Here is a 10991-nt window from a genome sequence, read left to right on the forward strand (position 1 = left end):
CTACAGGCACATAGGTATGTGAAATATACAGCCTACATGCTTATAAACATTCTAGAAATATATGTAACAAAATGTTGACAGTGCTCATCTCTGCAGTGTGAGGTAGGGGACATGGGATGGAAGGAAATGGCACTTTTAATTTTACATGGTTGCCTCGCTTTAATCTTTTATAACACACTTTTTCCCCCCCTCCATCTTCTCCTTTTTTTAATCTTGGCAAAATAGTTCTGTAACGGCGGGGCATGTTCACAGTCGACCTCTTAGCCTTTAAGGGCGTGTCTCCCAACCTGGCCTCCCACCTGTATGGGGGGGGAGGGGTGTGAAGGTGGCTTCGTGCTCCCCATTGGTCTCTGGGAGGGGTGAGCTGTATTACTATCATGTTCTTCTGTTTACAGATATTTAACTGTGTGAACATTCAAGATTGCGGATATTTAACATGTTGGCGTACAACCAGATGGCTCAGTAATGTTAGAACCACCACTGGCAACACATTACAGCACTTACTGCATTGTTAGTGTGTGTGTGTGTGTGTGTGTGTGTGTGTGTGTGCGTGTGTGTAATGTCTTGTTTTTGCTACTTTATATTAAGCCCTTTATGTACAGGGGCTGTCTTAATCCATCCAGGCTTTTATTTATTTATTTTTTAAAATTTTTAAAAAATGCTCTCCTTTTGTTTTAATTTTTTTTTTAACCTTTATTTATTTTTGAGACAGAGAGAGACAGAGCATGAATGGGGGAGGGTCAGAGAGAGAGGGAGACACAGAATCCGAAACAGGCTCCAGGCTCTGAGCCATCAGCACAGAGCCCGACTCGGGGCTTGAACTCACGAACCGCGAGATCATGACCTGAGCGGAAGTCGGACACTTAACCGACTGAGCCACCCAGGCGCCCCCATCCAGGGTTTTATAACAACATACCAGAGACAGGGGTAACTTGTAAACAACAGAAATTTATTGCTCATGGGTGAGGTATTAAAAAAAGCGGGGGAAGAGTTAAAAAAGGAGGATGGGGTAAACAAAAAAAAAATGAAATTTATTTCGCACAGTTCTGGAGGCTAGACGTCTGAGATCAGGGTGCCAGCTCGGTCGGATTTGGTGAGAGCCCCCTTCCAGGTCACAGACATCTCATTGTGTCCTCACACGGTGGGAGGGGCTGGGGACCCTCTGGACCCTCTTTTCTAAGGCACTAATCCCATTCCTGAGGGCTCCACTCTTGTGACTTAAACTCTTCCCCAAGCCCCCACCTCCTAATACCATCATATTTGCACGTTAGGATTTTAGGATTTCAACAGAGGAATTGGGGGGAGGGGACATAAAATCCAAATCATATTAGGAGCCATATCTTATATTTCCACTTCTTCCTCTCCAACTAGCAGGCCTAGTTATTATCAGTAGACCTGATCATCACATTGGTTAAGGCAGTCGGAAGCAGGTAACAGGGCACAGAACAAAGTGTTTCTGGTCTAACCACTCCTTTGCTAATACCAGATCTGATGAACAGAATTCAGGGAACACCTGAGTTGTTTGGGCTCCTCCCCTTCGTGCTGGAATGATTCAAAGCTGTGTGGGAACTGATTATTCTGTTCAGATTGTGTCATCTGAAACTCCCTGTGAATACCAGCCCTGGCTTTGCTTCTATTCTCTCAATAGTCCATTGAATCCACAAAAAAAAATGCCATTGCCACTGCATGAGTAAGGACTTGAGCCGTATTGCTAGTCACTGGGGAACTGTTGGACTATTTATCAAAAGGGTCTGCACATTTTCCAAGCCTAAACTTAGGAAGTGATTACACATACTTCCCAGTCTTTTCTCCGTTCCTTGTCCTATTTTTTTTTTCCTATAAAAGGCAAAAATCTACTGATCACTTGATCCAGTTATCCTAAATTAATTTAGATTTCCTGGCGTTATGAGATCTTGAGACAATGGGATTTTCTTTTTTTTTTTTTTTTTTTTTTTTTTTTTTTTTTTTTTCAACGTTTATTTATTTTTGGGACAGAGAGAGACAGAGCATGAACGGGGGAGGGACAGAGAGAGAGGGAGACACAGAATCGGAAACAGGCTCCAGGCTCTGAGCCATCAGCCCAGAGCCTGACGTGGGGCTCGAACTCACGGACCGTGAGATCGTGACCTGGCTGAAGTCGGACGCTTAACCGACTGCGCCACCCAGGCGCCCCAAGACAATGGGATTTTCAATGATATTAATAAATACAATTTCAGAAGAGCTTATAAGGTTTAAATAATTAAAAGGAGCTTTCGTTTCTGTCTGGAAATTTCACTTCTAGCCCATGACATGTCAGCCGTGGTAAATGTGCTGCAGAGAGAACAATGAGGTGTTTGCATGCTATGGTGTTATTTATTTATTTGTTCACTTTAAATTGTCCATATAATAGAACAAATATATATCAACCCACACAATACTTCCCAAGATGCTTGCCTTTACTGCTTAGGTTCCATTTTTTACTTGACAATATTTAGAAAATATTTATTGAGAGCCCACTAAGTCTCAGGCACTTTTCAGAATCTTTTCCCACAATACACTATATATTTTAAGTTTGGTTGGTTCTGTACATGGTTAAGTTGAGACATATTCCCATATGCTTTACGCATAGTAGTTCTCAGTAACTGTTGGAACAGAATGGACAATTATTTTTTGTAACATGATGATTACACAAAAGCTTGTGTAAACTTATGAATTATGAATTCAAATGGCTCAGCTTTTCAAATATCCTTTTACCTGGCCCTAAACAATTTGATTTCAGGAAGTTTCAACTCTTTTATATCATTTTAACAATTACATTAAAGCTGCTGACAATTATAATTAATTTGCCAGAAAAGTCATTAAGATATATAGAATGTGTGACTCATAGTAGGCTTTTTAAAAACAGCTTTATTTGGAACTAATTCACATGCCATAAAATTCACCCTTTGAAAATGCTCAATTCAGTGTTTGTTTGCTTTTTAATGTTTATTTATTTTTGAAGGAGAGAGTGAGACAGGGCACCAGGAGGGGAGGGGCAGAGAGAGGGAAACAGAATCTGAAGCAGGCTCCAGGCTCTGAGCTATCAGCACAGAGCCCAATGTGGGGCTTGAACACACGAGCTGTGAGATCATGATCTGAGCAGAAGTCAGACTCTCAACCGACTTAGCCACCCAGGTGCCCCTCAATTCAGTGTTTTTTTTTTAGTATATCCCCAGAGTTGTGCAGCCATCACCATAATCTAATTTGAAGTATTTCTAACATTCCAAGAAGAAATCCATTCCCATGTCCCTAGTCCTTGGCAACAATGAATCTATCTTCTATCTTCAGGGGTTTGCTTATTCTGGATATGTCATATAATGGAATTATGTGACACATGTGACCTATTACGTCCGGTTTCTTTCACTTAGAATGTTTTCAGGTTGTAGCATGTATCATTCTTTTTATGGCTAGATAGTATTTCATTGTGGATATACCACATTTTGTTTATCTATTTATCAATTGATGGATACTGGGTCCTTTGCACTTGTTGGGTATTACGAATAATGCCGCTATGACAAAGCTGATTTACAAGTTTCTGTACTTGTACTTTATAAGTTTCGGACTTTCGTTTCTTGGTTCTATACTTAGGGGTCTAGGTGTCACCTTTTGAAGGAGCTGCCAGGTTGTTTTACAAAGTGTCTGCACCATTTCAAAATCCCATAAGCAAGGTACAAGGGCTCTGTTTTCTTCACCTTTTCTCCAACACTTGCCATTGTCTGATTTTTTTTTTGGTATAGTTACCCTAATGGGTGAGAAGTAGATCTCACTGTGGGTTTTGATTTGCATTTTCCTGATGGCTAATGATTTTTTTCTTTTTATGTGCTTATTTGCTGTTTGAATATCTTCTTTGGAGAAATATCTATTCAAATTACTTGGCTATTTAAAGAATTGGGTTGTCTTTCATCATTGAATGCTAAGACTTCTTCATATATTCTTTATATATTTTATGCATATATATTTTTTTTAACGTTTATTTATTTTTGAGACACAGAGAGACAGAGCATGAACAGGGGAGGTGCAGAGAGAGAGGGAGACACAGAATCGGAAGCAGGCTCCAGGCTCCGAGCTGTCAGCACAGAGCCCGATGCGGGGCTCGAACTCACGGACCGTGAGATCGTGACCTGAGCCGAAGTCGGCCACTTAACCGACTGAGCCACCCAGGCGCCCCTATTCTTTATATATTTTAAAGTCTCATCAGATACATGAACTGTAAATAGTCTCTCATTCTTCAGTTTCTATTTCCACTTTCTCTGTGGTGTCGTCTGAAGCACAAAGTTTTAGTTCTAATGAGGTCCAATTTGCCTATTTTTTCTTTTGTCATTTGTGCTTTTGGAATCACATCTAACAAGTCATTGCTCGATCCATGGGGCTGAGATTTCCTAATTTCATTTAAGGATTTAATAGTTTTACCTCTTGTATTTCAACCATTTTGAATTAACTTTTGTATATGTTGTGAGGTAAGGGTTCAACTTTATTGTTTTGTGTTGCAGATATCCGGTTGTCCCGGAACCGCTTGTTGAAAAGACTATTCTTTCTCCCACTGGATTGTCTTGGCACCCTGGCAAAGTCAATTGACCAAAAACGTGGATTTGTTTCTGGACTCTATTCTGTCCCACTGATTTCTATGTTTAGAAAGACCGTGCACCACACGGTCTTGACAGCTTGGCAGTAAGTTTTGAAATAGGGAAGCTTGAGTCCTCCAACTTTGTTCTTTTTCAAGATTGTTTTTTATATTAGGTGTCTACAAAAATGATTATTTAGTGAATGAGTAAATGGATGAATGTTTGCATTTTTAAAAGTTTTATCTTGAGGGTGAGGAGGTTTTATTATCTTTAAAGGAACCGTAGCTAAGAGATAGTGATATTTAGATATACATACTTTCCGAAAACATGCCAGGATTGGTCCTATTTTATAAAAATGCCTTTGATGGCTAGGTTTCTGCTACCTGGGCTGCTCGACAGGATCTGTTTCTCAATTTTCTGTAATTGGCAGCATGCTGAGGGCATAGCTGGTACTCCATAAATATTCATTGATTAAATGCCTTGTCCTTTTTGTTTTGTTTTGTTTTAACCTATTGCTTGTCTTGTCGCTACCCGTTGGTTGATAGTTGGTAAAATGTCCTGTTTTTCCAGCCGTTTCAAAAATGGTAATTTTGGTTTAGAACCCTATTTTCCTCAACTCCTGCCAATGTTCTTCACAGCACCAAAATATGCTAGACGGATGAGTTTCCAGGATGGAAACATTAGGAATTCTTTTCCGATGGAGTACCCAGGAATTGGGTTTGCCCCTCTATTTCCTACCCTAATTGCTTTGCTATCACTTGCAAGGAGTAGCCTCCCTAAGGCGGAAAATTCCCATTCCCAAGGCTGGCAATCATTTCTGCTTTGAGTTTCCTGAAGTGTCATTTCCTTCAGGAAGACTTCCCAGATTGAGATACAGAGTGGACACGGATTCCATAGTGAATACACGGTCTTGCATAGCCCACCACATCCTCCCACCAATCCCACAAGATAAAAAGGAAAGAAAAAAAAAAAAGCCGTCACGTATGTTAAAAATTTTGTATTTTCACATCTTTGTTTTTACCTGTCTGTTCCTAATTTGGTACATTGTTCTTGTGTTGCCCCCAAACCTGTTAAAACACATTCTTGCTTTAGGATTTAAATGGAAGTTTCCTTATCTCCCTCCAGGCTCCTGCTATGCTTAGCTCTGCTAGGCACATAAAGGGTACTTAGTAAATGTTGAGGGATTTTTTTTTTTTTTTTTTAACTGTCTTGTCTCCTGTTTCAGAACACCAACTACTCGGGCTAAAGGTAGAGCTCAGTGTGAAGTGCTTAATACACAGAGCCACGGACACGCCCACAAAAGCAGTGATGAAATCTAAGTAATCTCTCCCTTTTCTAGTTAGCCATGGGGGCTACAAGCTTTCAAACTAGCCCACCAGCAGTTTTTATTTCCTTCTGCCTGGATTTACCTAACCGGTTGGCATGACCCAAGCAAAGGGCCAACTGCTGGGATCCCGACGGTCACCGAAGCCGCACCTCCGCCGGCCCCGCCTACCGTGGCAAATTAAAAGCCCTGGCCAGTGCCAGGAGACCGGGATCCCAGTTCTGGTTTCTCCAAACTTTAAAACCTTGGGGACCCACATTCTCCGTTAATTAATTCATTCAGTAAATATTAGCCCCAACTGTGTGCCAGGTACACTGCTAGGTCACCGTAACAGCGACCGCGACAAAGTATTTTCATTCATGGAATTTACATTTCAATGGAAGGTTGAGGGAGGGCGGACGCGTACACCGTAGCCCACGGCTATTTCCCCATTTCTTTTTTAAAAAACCTTTTTTAAAGTTTATTTATTTTTGAGAGAGAGAGCGAGCGAGCAGGGGAGGGGCAGAGAGAGAGAGGGAGACAGAATTCCAAGCAGGCTTCCAGACTTCAGCACAGAGCCCCATATGGGGCTTGAACCCATGAACCATGAGATCACGACCTGAGCCCAAACGAGGAGTTGGATGCTTAATCAACTGAGCCCACCCAGGCGCCCCTACTTCCCCCTTTCTTAAAACTACGGAAGAGCTTCCAGGTTCAATTTGAACGTTTAGGGCCTGTTACTTGCACGTGATCAAAGCTCAGCATGCAGCAAAAGCTGCCGCTCCTGTAAAGTCAGTCCGCGGTTGATCTAGGAGTATTCTAGCTCTGTTTTACAGAGAGGATACAACTAACAGTTGAGCATAAGTCTTCACTATTCTACACGACCTCGGTATGCATCACGACTCTGACCCACGGTTAGTAGCCGCCTCTATTTGCCAAGGGCCCGAGGTAGTTAGGCATTTGGTATTTCGAAAGGCTGTTTGAAGGGCTTCCTTTCGCCCAAGTTATGCATGTATTTGCCAGTCGACAGGGGGTAGGGGGTGCAGAAAAGTTGCTTTCGGTTAAGCAGGGCAGCAAGGTCCTGGGGAGGACGCGAGGCGTCACGCTACGTTAACATTTTAATCCAAAGAACTGAGTCAAAACGACGGCAGTGGTGCCAGGGCCCTGCAGAGGCCACGCAGGTTTTAAGGAGGCGCTCCGTCCTCCATTCCGAGCCTGAAACTTCCTCCGAAACGCACGCTGTGAAAGCATCGTAGCTTCCCTGAGCGGCGCCCATCCCGCCACAATCCGCAGCCGCAGTGCAGGATGGCGCAGCACCGAAACCTGTGGCAGAGCAGGCGAGAGCTGTCACCGCCTCCTCGCCCGCCGCGGCCAGGAACGCCTAGCCCGCGCAGGTCACCCCGGCGCAGCGCTCTCCAGCCCGCGCCCCGCCCGCGCGCGCGCGCGCGCTCCCGTCCCCCGTCCCCCGCCCCAACCAGCGCCGCGGCCACGCCCATGGCGTCCGCCGAACGGGGCGGGGCGCGGGCCGGGGGGCGGGGCGAGCCCGCGCTGTTGAATGGGGCGCCGCGACGAGCCGCGCATTCCAACGGGCCCACGTGACGCGGCCGCGCGGCCTGAGGTAAACAACCGCGGCCCCGCCTCCCGGCCCCTCCGCGGGCCCTGCACTGCTCCTCGCTGTCGGGACGCGCTCCAGCGGGGCGGGCGGCTTCCTCCGACAGTCCCCAGCGGCCGCCGCGGGCCGGAGCAGCGGCAGGCGGGCGCGGCGCCCCGGGTCTGCGGGCCGAGCGCGCCGGCCGGGGTCGAGCGCGCGTCCCCTCCCCGCCCCCACCGCGCGTTGTGGCGCAGCAGGAATTTGGCGGGGACCCGGGCGCTATTTGCGGCTCTTGACGCGCCGGCGGCCGGTGGCCCTTCGGTCATTTCTATTCTAGGGGCACTGGGTCATCGCGCCGGGCCGGCCCCCTCCCCCGGGCCCGGAGGGTGTGTCCCCCTCACAGGGGCTCGCCGCGCCTATAAGGGGCCCGAGCGGCGGGCAGGGACATGCAGCTCTACAGCAGCGTCTGCACCCACTACCCAGCCGGGGGACCGGGTCCCACGGCCGCAGCGCCCGCTCCTCCCGCCGCCGCCGCCGCCGCCGCCGCCGCCGCCCCCTTCAAGGTCTCGCTGCAGCCCCCGGGCCCCGCCAGCGGCGAGCCAGAGCCCGAGACCGGTGAGTGCCAGCCTGCCGCGGCCGCCGAGCCCCGAGAAGCCGCCGCCGCCCCCGCCGCCAAGATGCCCGCCTTCTCCTCCTGCTTCGAGATGGTGTCCGGGGCCGCCGCCCCCGCCGCGGCCGCCGCCGGCCCGCCCGGCGGGTCCTGCAAGCCGCCGCTGCCGCCGCACTACACGTCCACGGCGCAGATCACGGTGCGGGCCCTGGGCGCCGACCGGCTCCTGCTGCACGGGCCCGAGCCCGGCGCCGCGGCGCCCGCCGCCCAGCGCGGCCGCTGCCTCCTGCTGGCCCCGGCGCCCGCCGCCCCGGTGCCGCCGCGCCGGGGCTCCTCGGCCTGGCTGCTGGAGGAGCTGCTGAGGCCCGACTGCCCCGAGCCCGCGGGCCTGGACGCGGCCCGCGAGGGCCCCGACAGAAACTTCCGACTGAGCGAGCACCGCCAGGCCCTGGCCGCCGCCAAGCACCGAGGCCCCGCGCCGCCCCCGGGGAGCCCGGAGCCCAGCCCCGGCCCGTGGGGCGAGGAGCACCCGGCGGACAGGAGCCTCCGGGGCTGGGAGAGGGCGGGCGACCGCAGCGACCCTCCCGCCGCGGACGAGGCACGGCGGCCCGACCCGGAGGCCGAGGCGCCCCCGGCGCGGGGCGGCGACGCCGCCCAGAGCGGCGGGGCCGAGGCGGTGATCGTCTCCAGGTCGGATCCCAGAGACGAGAAACTGGCCCTGTACCTGGCGGAGGTGGAGAGGCAGGACAAGTACCTGCGACAGAGGAATAAGTACCGCTTCCACATCATTCCCGACGGCAACTGCCTCTACCGGGCGGTCAGCAAGACGGTGTACGGGGACCAGAGCCTGCACCGAGAGCTGAGGGAACAGACGGTGCATTACATCGCCGATCATCTTGACCACTTCAGCCCCCTGATTGAGGGCGACGTGGGGGAGTTCATCATCGCTGCTGCTCAAGACGGGGCGTGGGCCGGGTACCCGGAGCTGCTGGCCATGGGGCAGATGCTGAATGTGAATATACATTTAACTACTGGAGGGAGGTTGGAGAGCCCCACGGTGTCTACCATGATTCACTATTTGGGCCCAGAGGATTCCCTAAGGCCTAGTATTTGGCTCAGTTGGCTCAGTAATGGACATTACGATGCGGTGTTCGATCACTCCTATCCTAACCCAGAGTATGACAGTTGGTGCAAACAGACTCAAGTGCAGAGAAAACGCGATGAGGAACTTGCCAAATCCATGGCCATATCCCTGTCCAAAATGTATATTGAACAAAATGCATGCTCTTGAAGTGGCTGAAAACCCACACCCTGGGAGAATTGCATACGTGATTTGTGTCGGGAGAATTATGAACTCTAATCAGGGTAATAGCACTTTTAAACTTCCTAGTAGATTTACTGTAGGTGTAATGCCTTAATCATTTTTTTGAATGTCTTCTCAGAGCTGAAGGTTGCTGGGCACCTAAATGATGTTTCATGATGGCTTTCGGTGATCCTACTGTCCTACTGCTATTTATAATTTGCTGTATAAAGTTGGCACTACTTAATTTGCAAGCTAGTTTCTCACGGTGTAAATTTGTTCATTCCTGGTCATCTGTTTTCTACACAAATGTATTTTTGCACAACATTTTTAAAAATTGGTGTACCTTCACCTATGACGTGTGTTCCATTTTGACGGCTTTCCAGCATAAATCCAGAGAAGCGCTTTACATGAAGTTTCTTACTTTGAACAGAGTTTTGTGACTTAGTAGTTATTTTATGTTGTTGACTTTGAATTTTACGATTCTTAGATAATTATTTCGAGTGGGTATCGATGCATTCGTGTTACCAGACTGATTGGCCCATTCCATTTTGATGAAAACCAGATTTGTTGTTTTGGAAATCATTATTTTTCTAGAAATGGTAAACCTTTTAAAGAGAAAGACTTAAGGGAAGGTTGTGGGAGTTTTCTTTAAGGGATAGTACCAGCTTACTTGAATGAAAGTCTGATGTTTGCTGATGGGACAGTGACAACTCTTCTTGTACTTTGGTTGGCATTTAGAGTAGATTGGTGCTCTGAACCGTCTTTATTTATATGTGTCATTTTGTTATAGAAGCATTTTAACTCTGTGGCAAGATAAGCCTCCTGCTTTGTATAGCTTCTCGGATTCAACTAAGAGATTTGAAAAACTAACAGCATAAATGCCTTGAGTCAACCGTGGCGGTTGTTTTACAGCAGGAGAATACCGTCTTAATATTTTATTCCTTTTAAATTCTCTCAAAAGGCAAAATAGGATTGCCCTGTATTATGTACAAATAAAAATGTCTGTAAACAGATCTTGTATGGTTTGCTGGGTCAAACAATGTTCCCAACCTGAAATCTATCTTATTTCCACTTTAACTACTTTCAGTCCTATTTATTAAGTACTGCAGTTTGTACTTTTTTATTTTGTAACATTTTGTGATTTTTTTGTACAATGCTGTATTTGTACAATAGAGCGATTCTCAGCTGATGGAATGAATGAATAAAATGTGGAATTTTACTTTTGCGATGTCTTTTTGGCCCAGGCCGTTTTTGAATTTCAGAAGTGACACTTGTGGGAGCTTTTTCTTACACGTGTATGGCTTTTTTCCGTATGTAAAGCTGTCACGGAATTCTCAGGGAGGTTTCTTAAGTTCTCACGTGAACAGGGTAGGATAATCATTAGTCATTTCACAGGATAAGTCTTTGAGAAATATAATTTAAAGGTGGAATAACTCAGGACATTGCTCTCATTATTTCTAATTACAATTCCTGGCAAACTATAGAGGATGGCTACTAAACAGGGAAGTGCGGGTATTGGGTTAGCCAGCACGGTGTCTAAGTATCAGGGTTTTGCCTTTCACTTACTCTCAGCACAGATTCAAATGTTTCAAAGAGTAACCAAA

General features: G+C 47.5%; 1 protein-coding gene across 1 annotated transcript; it reads left to right on the forward strand.

The window, feature by feature from the left end:
• Positions 1-7813: 7813 nt before the first annotated feature.
• On the forward strand, positions 7814-10606 carry OTUD1 (OTU deubiquitinase 1). The gene has a single exon (XM_060659158.3). It carries the CDS (start codon positions 7921-7923, stop codon positions 9373-9375), a length of 1455 nt encoding a protein of 484 aa, XP_060515141.2. The 5' UTR covers positions 7814-7920; the 3' UTR covers positions 9376-10606.
• Positions 10607-10991: the final 385 nt, after the last annotated feature.

The sequence above is a fragment of the Panthera onca genome, chromosome B4 (assembly GCF_046562875.1).
Source record: "Panthera onca isolate mPanOnc1 chromosome B4, mPanOnc1 haplotype 2, whole genome shotgun sequence".
In the NCBI taxonomy this organism is placed as follows: domain Eukaryota; kingdom Metazoa; phylum Chordata; class Mammalia; order Carnivora; family Felidae; genus Panthera; species Panthera onca.

Excerpts from the sequence above, each read along its gene's own strand:
- OTUD1 (XM_060659158.3), top strand. The coding sequence starts at position 7,921 with ATGCAGCTCTACAGCAGCGTCTGCACCCACTACCCAGCCGGGGGACCG.